This window comes from Sarcophilus harrisii, chromosome 3 (genome assembly GCF_902635505.1).
Source record: "Sarcophilus harrisii chromosome 3, mSarHar1.11, whole genome shotgun sequence".
Taxonomy (NCBI): Eukaryota; Metazoa; Chordata; class Mammalia; order Dasyuromorphia; family Dasyuridae; genus Sarcophilus; species Sarcophilus harrisii.
The window spans coordinates 408,081,772-408,097,489 of record NC_045428.1 but is presented as its reverse complement, the minus strand read 5'-3'; the positions used below and the strand labels follow the sequence as shown (position 1 = coordinate 408,097,489).

General features: G+C 33.6%; 1 protein-coding gene across 3 annotated transcripts in view; it reads right to left on the bottom strand.

The window, feature by feature from the left end:
* The window catches only part of LOC100917842 (sodium channel protein type 1 subunit alpha), a 208,351-nt gene that overhangs the window by 81,960 nt on the left and 110,673 nt on the right, over positions 1-15,718 (bottom strand). For all 3 annotated transcript variants that reach the window (XM_031960540.1, XM_031960538.1, XM_031960539.1), the window contains exons 15-17: positions 13,646-13,884; positions 11,162-11,335; positions 9,884-10,240 (exon numbers count right to left, since the gene is read on the bottom strand). In XM_031960540.1, the coding sequence (XP_031816400.1) occupies positions 9,884-10,240; positions 11,162-11,335; positions 13,646-13,884 (770 nt within the window). The remainder of the gene's footprint in view (positions 1-9,883; positions 10,241-11,161; positions 11,336-13,645; positions 13,885-15,718) is intronic.

The window sequence follows — 15,718 nt, the reverse complement described above, 5'->3', positions numbered from 1 at the left end:
AAGGAAAAAATACTCCAAGCAGCTAGAAAAACCCAATTCAAATATAGAGGAGCCACAATAAGGATCACCCAAGATCTAGCAGCATCCACATTAAAAGATCGAAGGGCCTGGAATATGATATTCCGAAAGGCTAAGGAACTCGGTATGCAACCAAAAATAACTTACCCAGCCAGAATGAGCATCTTTTTCCAGGGAAGAAGATGGTCATTCAACGAAATAAGTGAATTTCACCTATTTTTGGTGAAAAAACCAGAACTTAACAAGAAGTTTGATCTGCAAATATAGAACTCAAGAAAAACCTAAAAAGGTAAAAAGAAATCTTGGGAACTATATTTCTGCTGTAAAGATGTATAAAAAATACATGTATACCTTGTTCTAGAAATTAGAGGTGGAAAGGACATTGTATCAGAAAAAGGGTAAAGTGGGGGTACTATATCTCACAAAGAGGCAAAGGAAACCTATTATATCTGAGAGAAAGAATGGAGGGGGATGAATATAGTGGGTATTTTACTGCCATAAGAATTGACTTTAAGAGAAAAAATGTTAGACATATTCAATATATGGTGAAACTTCTCCCATCTCATTGAAAAGTGAGAAGGGAAAAGTGAAAAGGGAAGGAATAAGCTAAGCAGAAGGGAATACAGAAACTGTGAGGGAAAGGAGTAAGATAGGGGGAGGAACTCTAAGGTGGGGAGGAGGGATACTAAAAAGGGAGGGCTGTGAGAAGCAAGTGGTGCTCACAAGTTTAATACTGGGAAGGGGGGTAAGGGGGAAAGAAGGGAGAAAAGCATAAATAGGGGTTAACAAGATGGCAAGTAATACAGAATTGGTAATTTTAACCATAAATGTGAACGGGGTAAACTCCCCCATAAAGAGGAAGCGATTAGCAGAATGGATTAAAAGCCAGAATCCTACAATATGTTGTTTACAGGAAACACACCTGAAGCAGGGAGATACATGCAGAATAAAGGTAAAAGGATGGAGCAAAATCTACTATGCTTCAGGTGAAGTCAAAAAAGCAGGGGTAGCCATCCTGATCTCAGATCAAGCAAAAACAAAAATTGATCTAATTAAAAGAGATAAGGAAGGGCACTATATCTTGCTAAAGGGTAGCATAAATAATGAAGCAATATCAATATTAAACATATATGCACCAAGTGGTGTAGCATCTAAATTCTTAAAAGAGAAATTAAGAGAGCTGCAAGAAGAAATAGATAGCAAAACTATAATAGTGGGAGATCTCAACCTTGCACTCTCAGAATTAGATAAATCAAATCACAAAATAAATAAGAAAGAAGTCAAAGAGGTAAATAGAATACTAGAAAAGTTAGATATGATAGACCTCTGGAGAAAATGAAATGGAGACAGAAAGGAGTACACTTTCTTTTCAGCAGTTCATGGAACCTATACAAAAATAGACCATATATTAGGACATAAAAACCTCAAACTCAAATGCAGTAAGGCAGAAATAGTAAATGCATCCTTTTCAGACCACGATGCAATAAAAATTACACTCAACAAAAAGCCAGGGGAAAGTAGACCAAAAATAATTGGAAACTAAATAATCTCATACTAAAGAATGATTGGGTGAAACAGCAAATCATAGACATAATTAATAACTTCACCCAAGAAAATGACAATAATGAGACATCATATCAAAATGTGTGGGATGCAGCCAAAGCGGTAATAAGGGGAAATTTCATATCTCTAGAGGCCTACTTGCATAAAATAGAGAAAGAGAAGGTCAACAAATTGGGCTTACAACTAAAAATGCTAGAAAAAGAACAAATTAAAAACCCCCAGTCAAACACTAAACTTGAAATTCTAAAAATAAAAGGAGAGATCAATAAAATTGAAAGTAAAAAAAACTATTGAATTAATTAATAAAACTAAGAGTTGGTTCTATGAAAAAACCAACAAAATAGACAAACCCTTAGTAAATCTGATTAAAAAAGGAAAGAGGAAAATCAAATTGTTAGTCTTAAAAATGAAAAGGGAGAACTCGCCACTAATGAAGAGGAAATTAGAGCAATAATTAGGAATTACTTTGCCCAACTTTATGGCAATAAATTCGACAACTTAAATGAAATGGAAGAATACCTTCAAAAATATAGCTTGCCCAGATTAACAGAGGAAGAAGTAAATATCCTAAACAGTCCCATCTTAGAAAAAGAAATAGAACAAGCTATTAACCAACTCCCTAAGAAAAATCCCCAGGACCAGATGGATTTACATGTGAATTCTACCAAACATTTAAAGAACAATTAACCCCAATGCTATATAAACTATTTGAAAAAATAGGGATTGAAGGAGTCCTACCAAACTCCTTTTACGACACAGACATGGTACTGATACCTAAACCAGGTAGGCTGAAAACAGAGAAAGAAAATTATAGACCAATCTCTCTAATGAATATCGATGCTAAAATCTTAAATAAAATATTAGCAAAAAGATTACAGAAAATCATCCCCAGGATAATACACTATGATCAAGTAGGATTTATACCAGGAATGCAGGGCTGGTTCAATATTAGGAAAACTATTAGCATAATTGACTATATCAATAAGCAAACTAACAAAAACCATATGATCATCTCAATAGATGCAGAAAAAGCATTTGATAAAATCCAACATCCATTCCTAATAAAAACACTTGAGAGTATAGGAATAAATGGACTTTTCTTAAAATAGTCAGGAGCATATATTTAAAACCATCAGTAAGCATCATATGCAATGGGGAAAAACTGGAATCTTTCCCAGTAAGATCTGGAGTGAAGCAAGGTTGCCCACTGTCACCATTATTATTCAATATTGTATTAGAAACACTAGCCTCGGCAATAAGAGTCGAGAAAGAGATTAAAGGAATCAGAATAGGCAGTGAGGAAACCAAACTATCACTCTTTGCAGATGATATGATGGTATACTTAGAGAACCCCAGAGATTCTACTAAAAAGCTATTAGAAATAATCCATAACTTTAGCAAAGTTGCAGGTTATAAAATAAATCCCCATAAATCCTCAGCATTTTTATACATCACCAACAAAATCCAACAGCAAGAGATACAAAGAGAAATTCCATTCAGAATAACTGTCGACAGCATAAAATATTTGGGAATCTATCTACCAAAGGAAAGTCAGGAATTATATGAGCTAAATTACAAAAAACTTTCCACACAAATAAAGTCAGACTTAAACAATTGGAAAAATATCAAGTGCTCCTGGATAGGTCGAGCAAATATAATAAAGATGACAATACTCCCTAAACTAATCTATTTATTTAGTGCTATACCAATCAGACTTCCAAGAAAATATTTTAATGATCTAGAAAAAATAACAACAAAATTCATATGGAATAATAAAAGGTCAAGAATCTCAAAAGAATTAATGAAAAAAAAATCAAATGAAGGTGGCCTAGCTGTACCTGATCTAAAACTATATTATAAAGCAGCAGTCACCAAAACCATTTGGTATTGGCTAAGAAATAGATTAGTTGATCAGTGGAACAGGTTAGGTTCACAAGACAGAATAGTCAACTATAGCAATTTAGTGTTTGACAAACCCAAAGATCCTAACTTTTGGGATAAGAATTCATTATTTGACAAAAACTGCTGGGATAACTGGAAATTAGTATGGCAGAAATTAGGCATGGACCCACACTTAACACCGTATACCAAGATAAGATCAAAATGGGTCCATGATTTAGACATAAAGAACGAGATTATAAACAAATTGGAGGAACATAGGATAGTTTATCTCTCAGACTTGTGGAAGAGGAAGAAATTTGTGACTAAAGACGAACTAGAGACCATTATTGATCACAAAATAGAAAATTTTGATTACATCAAATTAAAAAGCTTCTGTACAAACAAAACTAATGTAAACAAGATTAGAAGGGAAGCAACAAACTGGGAAAACATCTTCACAGTTAAAGGTTCTGATAAAGGCCTCATTTCCAAAATATATAGAGAGCTGACTCTAATTTATAAGAAACCAAGCCATTCTCCAATTGATAAATGGTCAAAGGATATGAACAGACAATTTTCAGATGATGAAATTGAAATTATTACCACTCATATGAAAGAGTGTTCCAAATCATTATTAATCAGAGAAATGCAAATTAAGACAACTCTGAGATACCACTACACACCTGTCAGATTGGCTAAGATGACAGGAAAAAATAATGATGAGTGTTGGAGGGGATGTGGGAAAACTGGGACACTGATACATTGTTGGTGGAGCTGTGAACGAATCCAACCATTCTGGAGAGCAATCTGGAATTATGCCCAAAAAGTTATCAAACTGTGCATACCCTTTGACCCAGAAGTGTTTCTACTGGGCTTATACCCCAAGGAGATACTAAAGAAGGGAAAGGGACCTGTATGTGCCAAAATGTTTGTGGCAGCCCTGTTTGTAGTGGCTAGAAGCTGGAAACTGAGTGGATGCCCATCAATTGGAGAATGGTTGGGTAAATTGTGGTATATGAATGTTATGGAATATTATTGTTCTGTAAGAAATGACCAGCAAGATGAATACAGAGAAGCTTGGAGAGAATTACATGAACTGATGCTAAGTGAAATGAGCAGAACCAAGAGATCATTATATACATCAACAACGATACTGTATGAAGATGTAATCTGATGGAAGTGGATTTCTTTGACAAAGAGACCTAATTCAGTTTCAATTGATCAATGATGGACAGAAGCAGCTACACCCAAAGGAAAAAAAACACTGGGAAATGAATGTAAACTGTTTGCATTTTTGTTTTTCTTCCCAGGTTACTTCTACCTTCTGAATCCAATTCTCCCTGTGCAACAAGAAAACTGTTTGGATCTGCACACATACATTGTATCTAGGATATACTAGGACATATTCAACATATATAGGACTGCTTGCCATCTAGGGGAGGGGGTGGAGGGTGGGAGGGAAAAATCGGAACAGAAGTGAGTGCAAGGGATAATGTTGTAAAAAAAAAATTACCCAGGCATGGATTCTGTCAATAAAAAGTTACTATAATAAAAATAAAATAAAATAAAAAGATCCTTGACACAATAATGCAAGAAATAATAAAAGAAAATTGTTCTTTGATAGTGACAGAGTGATAGAACATAAGGGGAAAGTACAAATAAAAAACATCCACTGTTCACCACTTCAAAGAGTTGCTATGTGGAAGACACAGGAAAATTTTTGCCAAATTTCAAAACCATTAGGTCAAAGAGAAAATTCTGCAAGAAACAAGAAAAAGCAATTCAAATATGCTGGAACTACAATTAGAATTGCACAAGATTTATCCACAGCCATAATAAAAGACTGCAGATTCTAGAATAAAGTAAACTGGCAATAAAAAGAACTAGATCTATGACCAAAAACCATATTCAGCAAAATTAACTATAATACTGAATTTTTAAAACGGACATTCAATGAAATTGCATTTTTCAGGACTTTGTCTCATCCAAACCCAAACTTAGTAGAAAATTTAATATAAGACCCAACATCAAAGATTAATTTCAAGGGGCTCAACATGGACAAATTGTATTTTTTGCATGGAAATGTATACTACATGTTTAAGAATGACCTAAGTAACTGGGTAGCTCAAAAGAAAGACGGGCAGAGTTGATTATGCTATGACTCTAAAAAACAAAGCTGTCTAGGAAAAGGTAAAAAATATTATGTTATGTGAATGAAGTGAAGAGGAAGAATAGATAGCAAGGCATTAGAGGGTAGGAGGGCTGGTAGTTTTGAAAACACACTCACATTGAGAATGAGTTTAATAGGGAACACTATATATATATATACTATGAAGTGTTCAGCATTCCCCAAAATTTGCAAAGAAATAAGGGGACAGGAAAATAGGATAAAGTGGGGTATAGGAGGTTTTGTAGAATTATGGCAGTGGCACAAGTTGTGTAGATCACTGGGAAAGAGATAAAGTGGGGGAAGGATGGCATGGGGTCAAGATGGGGTATCAAAGATGTTTAGGTTAACTGGAGTAGGATAAATTATGTAGGTTAATGGAACTGGAATAAAGAAGAAAGGAAAGGGTTGGGGGAGAAAATAAGGGAGGGATCTATGGATGGGGGGAGGTTAAGTAATAGCAAGGTAAGTTAAGGAGTAGAATTAAAGAATTGACCTCAAAGTCAGATTTAAAGATTCAATCAAGAAAGAAATTTATATTCCATGCCAGCCATATTAATATTGTTTTAGATACATTTTTACATATGTGTAAATTTATCTGTATGTATAAATTTATTATGTATAGATGTGTTTGGATGGATGAAGGTGTATATATGTGTCTATAGAGATATATGCATATATGTGTGAATATATCTATGTGTGTATATCTATCTTTCTATCTATCTATATCTGTGCTTAAATGTAGCCTACTTGGGGGATGTGGGAAGGATGAAAGGGGAAAAAAGAATAAAGTAAATAGTTCATAGCAGAGAACAAAAGAATAACTTATTAGGAAGCAAAGAAAAGACGAACAGTTATGAATATAATCTCTTTTATTATATAAGCTTTCTTGACAGGGAAATTTACTATTCCATATTTTGAATCCTCCCTGTTAGGTACATTACATTTTTAAAAAATTTCCCTTTTCTGTCTTTCTTTTTCTATTTTTTTCTTATTTGGGATTTAGTTTCAAATAAATATTGACAAATTAAAAAAAATTCACTTTATTAGATCTGCCTCTGTGTCCTGACTTTTGAAGTCTTGTAAGGGTTAAAAAACCTCTAAGAGCAAGGAATACAGTTCAAGGCATGTGGGAGGACCTGAGGGATGAGAAGTACTGAGGCCAAGGCAAGTTCTATGTGGAGGTGGGGCACAGCCCCAAGAGGCGGTGTCTGACCCCAGGTACCATGTTTCCTCCTTAGTGCTCTCAAAGCCTAGTATGCCTTCCTCCTTCTTCTCGGGCCAATCCCGTTATGACCTGCCTGCCCAAGTTAATAGAGGGCCTTCCCTTCCCCTGGATTCTCAGGGGGATATAAATATGTGCTACCTAAGAATGAAGTTTTCTTTTGCTTCACCCCTATCTCCTGGTGGTCTGCCTCTGTGGGATCTGGGTTGGTGTCCGAAGACTGGTAAGTGTGGCCTAGCCATGCTATCCACGGGTGGGCAGTTAGAGTAGCCCAAAAGGGGAGCTACAAGGTTAGAGTAGCATTAGGGACACTACAAAGCCTAATATGCCATGCACTGTCTTAGTCAGCTCTGCAAACATTGTATAATTGGCAAGTTATACAAGTTTATCATCAATTGGCTTGTTTTTTGGTTCAAGAGATATCTATTGAGAGAGGCAAGTGATTCAAGATACTGTCATTGTGTCCTGTGAGGCCCTAGAAGACCAGTCGTATAGCAGGTAAGACCTGGTGATGTTATAACCATGTTTTGTCTCTTTTGCAAGATGATTTCACAGTCAGTCTTCTGCAGTCCTCTGAAATATCTTGCAGATGAACTTTGTGTCTTATCTCTTTAGTAAAGAGATCAAATGATTTCTGACTCAGGCAGTTTCTTTACTCTTTTAGATTCTTTGACATGGCAACTGGCTTATAATCAACTAAAATTTTTTTTTTAAACAAATGTATGATCTTATCGCTAATCAATTCATTAAACTTTCTCAAGTTAGTTTCCCAGCTGCCAAAAAAGGACCTTAAAGTATTTTTTTCTTCTTCAAAATGTAGGCTTAAAGGATTCTATGGGAGAAAAATGCATATATATATGTAAAAAAACACAAATATATATATATATCTGTGTACATATTTACACATATATATGCTTACACATATTGTACAGCTTAAAATTGCTGTTAAAACTTTAAACTATAATAAGTCTGTTGGGATACTGCATATACGTTTAACAATAAAGCCAGGAAATAATAAAGCATATCATTTGGCTAAAAACAACTACAAATTTTGTTTGTGTTATTTAAAAATTATGATTAGAAGCATGCTAAGGATAACTTAGGAATTCATTCTTAAAGTAATGCTGATTGAGACATTCAGACTCATTTCCCCAATTTTCTATTTTTTAAAAAAATTTCTTTGTTGTAGTCTGTCAGTTTCAGCTAAAGTGGCTACTTATGAAAAGATATGAAAATAATACTTCATTATTAGTATTTTTGTGAGCATTAGGTATGCTAGTGTATGTTCTTTTGCTTTGGTTTACTGTATATTATGTAATTTTTTATAGCAAACAGAAATAACCCAAATTCACATTGGAAAGGATTGATCATTTACTCCATTAGGTATCTCTAGCAGAATTAGTCTTCCTTAGTTTTGACATATAGCTAGAGGACCCACTAACCTAGAGCTGTCTAATATATCTGCTATAGGACACAAAATAAGGAGAGAGAGAGAGAGAGAGAGAGAGAGAGAGAGAGAGAGAGAATGTTAGGATTCTTATTCTATATGAGAAGAGGTTCTATCTAGCAGTTTTGGGGTCTGAGACAATCCATTTGTGGTGGGGGTTATGAGACATTTTCCCATTCCTATGGCTAGAAACCTTGGGATAACTTGAGTTGAAATTTTTTCCTCTGGGTCATGGCCTTGGAAAGTGAAAGTGATGTCTGACTCCTTTAAATATTAGCTTTTCTTCACTTCTGTTCAAGATAGTATTCTTCCATTACATAACTTACGCCCTGCTTCCAAGCCTGGAGTGGAGGGGGCAGTATAGTGCAGTGGAAAGGGCTTTGGATTTGGAAAAGAAAGATCTGCTTTTGAATTCCAGCTCTGCTATTATCTTTGTGACCCTGGCCAAATAAGATTACTACAATGTTGTTGAGCATAAAATGTTATTGAATATCACTATACTAACCTATTTTATGATAGCAGGAAAATGAAAAAGCCCTGACCTAAAATTTTTTTCTCATGAATATCCAAAAATTACTATAAAAAGTTTATTATTCATGAGTGCTATTTCCTGTATCATATTATCTTGTATTATACTGTGTACATTTTATTCACTTCACCAGAATGTAAACTGCTTGAGAACAGAAACTATTTTTGATTTCCATATTTGTATTCCCAGTACCAGCACAAGGCCCTGCACACAGATTTTAAATAAATTATAGCATTTCAGAGTTGGAAAGAACCTCATTGATCATCTAGTTCAATCTATATTTTAAAAAAATCCCATCTATAATGTACCTAACAAATGGTTAGCCATTTTTTTTTGCCAGGTTTTCCTAAAAAGACATTCAGTGAAGAAGTCATTATTTTTTGTTTTTGTATAACTATAATTGTGAGAAAGGGGTTTTGTTTATTTATCAGTTTGCAACTTCTGTCCATTTTTCCTAATTCTTCCCACTGGGATCAAGAAGGAGAAGAATAATACTTGAAACCAGTTATTATTTTTCTCCTTCACTTTTCTTTCCCAGTCTTCTCATGCCTTCTTCCTTTAACTAGTCCTCATATATCATGAACTTGAGGTCCTTCATATCCTGGATGTCTTCCTCTGGGTGCTCACCATTTTATGAAGGCTAAAATATGGGTGGATAGAACCAAATATTAAACTTCCCAAAGAGGTCTTACTAAGAAAGGGTACAGTCTGTCCACTAGACTTCTCCTACTGAATGCTAAGATCTCATTCACATTGTTACATTTCATTGTTGACTCATAATGAGTGGGCAGTCCTCTAAACCCCACAAATTTTCTTCAGGTAAAATTCCTAGCTATGTCATTGTGTAATTTTGAAGTTGATTTTTTGAACCTAAGTGTAAGCTTTTCATTTATCCTTTTTAAAATTTCCATCTTTCTTTGACCCATCCATCAAGATTTTAAAAATATCCAATAAGTAAGTTGTCCTTTCCTGTTTTGTGTTTGCTGTTAATTATTAATGAATTCTGTCATGCATCAGGTAAAAATATCTACATTTATCTCAGTGTGTACTTACCACAAGGTTTCCAATCACCATGACCATCATGAAAACAGTAAGACACATGGCTTGGCCAGCAACCTCCATACAATCCCACATGGTCTCTATCCATTCTCCACACAGCACCCGGAACACAATCAGGAAGGAATGGAAGAAGTCATGCATGTGCCAGCGTGGAAGTTCACAGTTAGGGGCGATCTTGCAGACACAGTCTTTGTAGCTTTTACCAAAGAGCTGCATGCCAACCACAGCAAAAATGAAAACAATAATGGCCAACACCAATGTCAAGTTTCCCAGAGCTCCTACTGAGTTGCCAATGATTTTTATCAGCATATTTAATGTTGGCCAAGATTTTGCCAACTTGAAAACTCGGAGCTGGAAAACAAAAGATGATAATTACTATGTACTGTTTTAAAGCTATACAACTAGGATTTGCATCTGAGTATACTAAGAATTTGTCCTAAAAGTTCATTTTTTTCCTGATAGAAATATGGGAATAGTTTTTTTGGTCTCTTTTTTCTCCTCTAACATCCTGGATAGATCATATGTATAGAGTATGGACTGAATCTAGATGCCATGGATTTATAATCCTTTTTAATGGTGGGATATTTTAATTTCTATGTGAGGTTCTACTCTTATACCTAGACTAAGTAAAGGGAGAGTGATATCTAATATGACACTTCTCTTTCCTCCCATTCTGGTTCTTCACAATTTCATATTTATTCATGATGTTTAGGGCCTTTGGGCCCCTATTCTATTAATATACATATATATTCCATACAACTATTAATATATATATATATTCTATATAACTATTCTAAGTTAGATGTTTCCATCCCCCCACAACCACATGGTCTAAGATCATAAGACTATGATTAATCTACTACAAAGAAACTATATGCTTTTTTTTTTCCATTTTGGAGGACTAATATATATGAACATGAAAAACTAGTAATTTCATAAATTTTCTTGCATGGATTGTATGAGAGCAAACATATTACTTTACATTTCTGTAATAGCTGTCATGAAATATGCATCAACAAACCCAGTTTGTGTAAGACTGTCATCCTTTCTTATAAAGGTCTTAATTTTTTCTAAAGCTAGTATTAGAAAGTGACATTTTCAGCCATATTTCCTCTTCCAGATTTGGTAAAGAAAAAGAATTAATTGCTAAAGCAATGTTTTGTCAGATATAATAGAACTGACTAACATACTAGACCATACAAATGACAACCCTCTTTGGAGAAAAGATAATGGAAACTTTGTCCAAAATAAAACTAATGGAAAAGTATTTACCAGTCTGAAAGAACGGAGAACGGACAATCCTTCCACATTGGCCAATCCAAGTTCTACTAAGCTAAGAGTTACAATAAAACCATCAAATATATTCCAGCCCTCTTGAAAATAATAGTAGGGGTCCATGGCAATTATCTTCAGAAACATTTCTCCTGTAAAGATCCCAGTAAAGACCTAAGACCAGAAACAAAATTAATGTGCTGTCAAACAATATTGCTAGGTAAGGAAATTACAAGTCCTCTTCACCTGTGATATTCGAGTTACTTCTTTTCTCCAGACTTCAAGCAACACATTCGCTATTGGAACACTTAATAATTTCATTACCATCAGGAGTACCTTCTTTATTCAAATATATAGGGTAATTGTCATTCTAAGTTTATATTCCTAGAGGGTATATATGATTTCTATAATAATTGCATATCAACATGTAATTTAAAAAATATGATTTTTCTTATAGAAACTGTATTAAAATTATATGACTTATTAAATACCCTTCACAATAACATGGCATTTATTTCTATCTTTCCATATAATTCCATATCAATACTCATCCTTCTCTCTGTATCTTTCTTTGCATCTGTCTTGCATATAGTTTTCTTTTTATTATTATTATTATAATAGCTTTTTATTTACAAAACATATGCATGGGTAATTTTTCAACATTGACCCTTGTAAAACCTTCTGTTCCAACTTTTCCCCTCCTTTCCCCCACCCCCTCCTCTAGATGGCAGGTTGTCCAATACATGTTAAATGTGTTGAAGTATATGTTTTGCTATACAAGAAAAATCGGATCTAGAAAGAGAAAAAATCTAAGAAGGGCAATGTAAGCAAACAATAACAAAAAGAGTGGAAATGCTATGTTGTGATTTACACTAATTTCCCATAGTTCTCTCTCTGGGTATAGCTCATTCTCTTCATTACTGAACAATTGAAAATGGTTTGAATTATCTCATTGTTGAAGAGAGCCACATTCATCAGAGTTGATCATCATATAATCTTGTTGTTTCTGTGTATAATGATCTCCTGGTTCTGCTCACTTCACTTAGCATCAATTCATTGCATATAATTTTTAGTGAAAATATTGTATACTCCCCTCTTCCCATCCTCTCTTGCAGGAGCACTTAATATGTTCTTTGACAAAAACATGAAATATCACACTTTTGGATTTGTAACCCCAGCACTTATCACAGATGCTGAATTAACAACAAACACTTGCTTATATATTGGCTCAGTTGTTTAAAAAATAAACAAGCACAAATACACACAAGGTAAAATGAAGAACATTAAACAGAAAGCTTTCCTCCTATCTAAATTTCTCAAACCCCAAAGTAAACTAAAAGGAAAAATGCAAAAATTGTTTAAGAACATGAAATCTGTTTCCTTAAACAAATAATAGTATAATATTCCAAAACTATCCAGATTCAATTGACAAACACCTAAATAATTTATTTTTCTGAAACATAAAATGGAGAAAAAACCCTAAGTGGTAACCTTTGCCAAAAATGGGATTGCTAAATATCTGCTACACAGTGTACTCTAGATTATCAATATTTCATGGCTTTAATATAAAAGGATAAAACAACACAAGTACTGAGCCCCTTTAAGAGGAAATGCCTGAGACAATTTATAGACTATAAAATATATTTTATTAACTCTTAGCCAGCAACAGTAGCTACTTGGGTTAAAAAATAAAACGTGGGAGAGGAGAATGTTTGTTTTTTCTGTAGCGATGCAACTATATAACCAAAGTTGAAAAGCATTTAACTGAACCATCAATACCAGATACCCATTGAAGATTATACGGAATAAATAGGGCTTTAGAACCTTTACATTTGATAAGATCTATATCAGTGATATGGAAATATTATTTTTCCTCTGGCCTATCCTTGAATATAGAAATAGTTTCATTTCTTATTTTTCTCTGTGACTTCAAGGGCTGTCCTTTCTAGTGGAAAGCAGATATTATCCATTAGAGATTTTTAAAAAGCTGGTCAATGAACTACCTTTATATCAGAACATTCCCAATGTTATTCTATGTTTGGATAAAAATACTTAACATTAAATGCAGAATACTGATTGGAGGATATCTGGACTCAGACCATTCTAAGCTGATCCCATCAAGAAAGATGAGAATGAAATACTACGACTGCTACTAAAACATTAATTAATATTTATTTTGATCTTTAAGGTTTTCAAAATGCTATAATAATGATGCCTACTAACTATTTTTGTAGTATTTTAAGGTTTGCAAAGCAATTTTCACAACATCCTTGTGAGGTAGAAGCTTTAACACAAGATCCCATTTGAACATGATTAGATAAATATTTGTTCATGATTAACATATATACTCTCATCAAACATCATTTTCCTTTGGGCTCTGAAAACTTATCTATCTATAATTTCTTGCTGTGGGCTTTTGAAGGAAAATGATTTCTGAAACAATAATTGTAAGGAAGGAAAACTTTTACCTTTCAACATGCTTACCAAGTTTCCTACTGAAAGTACATTATTGAAATGAGGAGTCATTGGATAATGTTCCATGGCCATGAACAGAGTATTTAAGACAATACAGATGGTAATTGCCAGATCAACAAATGGATCCATCACAATTAGATTGACAATGTGTTTCACTTTCAACCAGTGTGGGGAACAGTCCCAGATTAAGAAAATGTTGGAAAATTTATACCAGCAAGGTGGACACTTTTGTCTGGATTCTTCAAGTTCTGGAGACAGAAAACAAGAACAATGAAAATACAGTTGGGATTTTCTCTTTACTTATTGATGCATTTCTATTTACTATGAAAAAAGAAGCTGCCTTTTTATTCTATTTCACCAGTAGGATTTGAATGAAGGATTATAGAAGTTACAATATGTTTGGAATTCCATGAATTTTAGATGATTTTACATAGACATACACTCTATCTCATTGCATTGGGAGAAAATAGTTTCTTCTCATACAATGATCTTGTGACTACACATGATCTTTTTATAAAGTTTTGGATCTAAAGTTCCCAAAGCATGACTAATAGATGTAAGGAGAAAAATTTGGGGCCTATTCCTTCTAGCATTCTTGTGACTCTGGAGTACTTGATGGAGTGGGGATTATAAAAAAATATAAACTAAAGGTCTCTCTAATTTTGGTGGAGAGGAATGACCTTTTATTTCTTCTAAGTCTTAAATCTTAAGAGAAATTGAGAAGTCTTTCAGAATGGCACAATGACAGAAAAACATAATATAATATACATAGTAAAACATTTTATGCTGTACATTTTGATTCTGTATTTTATACTGAATGATTTAGAATTGACCAAAAACTTTAAATAATTAAAAATTAAAATATGGAAGAAAGTGGAATAATGCAGTTATCCCATTGTAGAGAGAAGATGACTTTCACACACACACACACACACACACACACACACACACACAGATATGTGGAATTACTAGGAACAAAATTTATGTTCATAACTGAAAATTTAAAAAAACTCCACACATAAAACCATTGTAATTTAAAGAAAAATAAAAACAGATTAGGAAAATATCCATGGCAAATATGACATTTAAATTATCATTTAAATATATGAAATATTTAAAATATGTAGAGCCTAAATCAGTCTACAACAAATTATTAAAGAATATAAACAATTTGCAAAAGATAAAAAATTGTTACTAATCACTTGCAAAAAAGCTCAACTTCAAATTAATCAATGAAATATATAATATCTTACACACAATTATTCAGAAAAAAAAGCTTTAAATTACTATGGAAAGGCAGTAAGGCAGAAAGGCATTACACTTTTTCATAGCTGATGTAATTGAAAAGTTGTAGAACTTTTTTTAGAGGGTAATTTCTGCATGTGTAATAATTGTTATAAGTATATTTCATATGTGTTAACTCAGTCAATAAGCAAATGTATGTACTATGTGCTAGTCATTGTGTTAAATGTTTCAGATATAGAGAATAATAATAATAATTTAAATAAATAATAAAACAATAGTTCCTGTACTCTATGAATTCATAGTCTCTTCAGGGCAAACAATTCGTATATATATAAGTGAAGGCCAATTATATGCACAATAAGTGAAAAAACATGGGGGAGGCATTCATAGCTGTGACAATCATCAAAAGTTTCAGGTAGATAGGACCTGAATAAATCTTTGAAGAGGGTTGGGGATTCAAAGACAAAAAGATAAGGAAGAAATGCATTCTAAGAATGGACGACAGCCTTAGAAATGCATACCAACAAAAGATGGAATGCTATGATTAGTGATCAATAAGTGAACAAGCCCTAGAATTTAGACCATACACACACACACACACACACACACATACACATATATATTCATACACACATGTGTGTGTGTGTGTGTGTGCATGTGTGTGTGTGTGGGTGAAAATAATGTAAAATGAACCAGGACATATAGACTAGAATGAGATTGTAAAAAGCTTTAAAAGAAATATGATACTTTGTATTTTTTTGTACATGAAATAGAGAGCCACTGGAGCCTTTTAAATTTGGAAGTGATATGGTCAGGCCTGTCCTTTAGGAATATCAC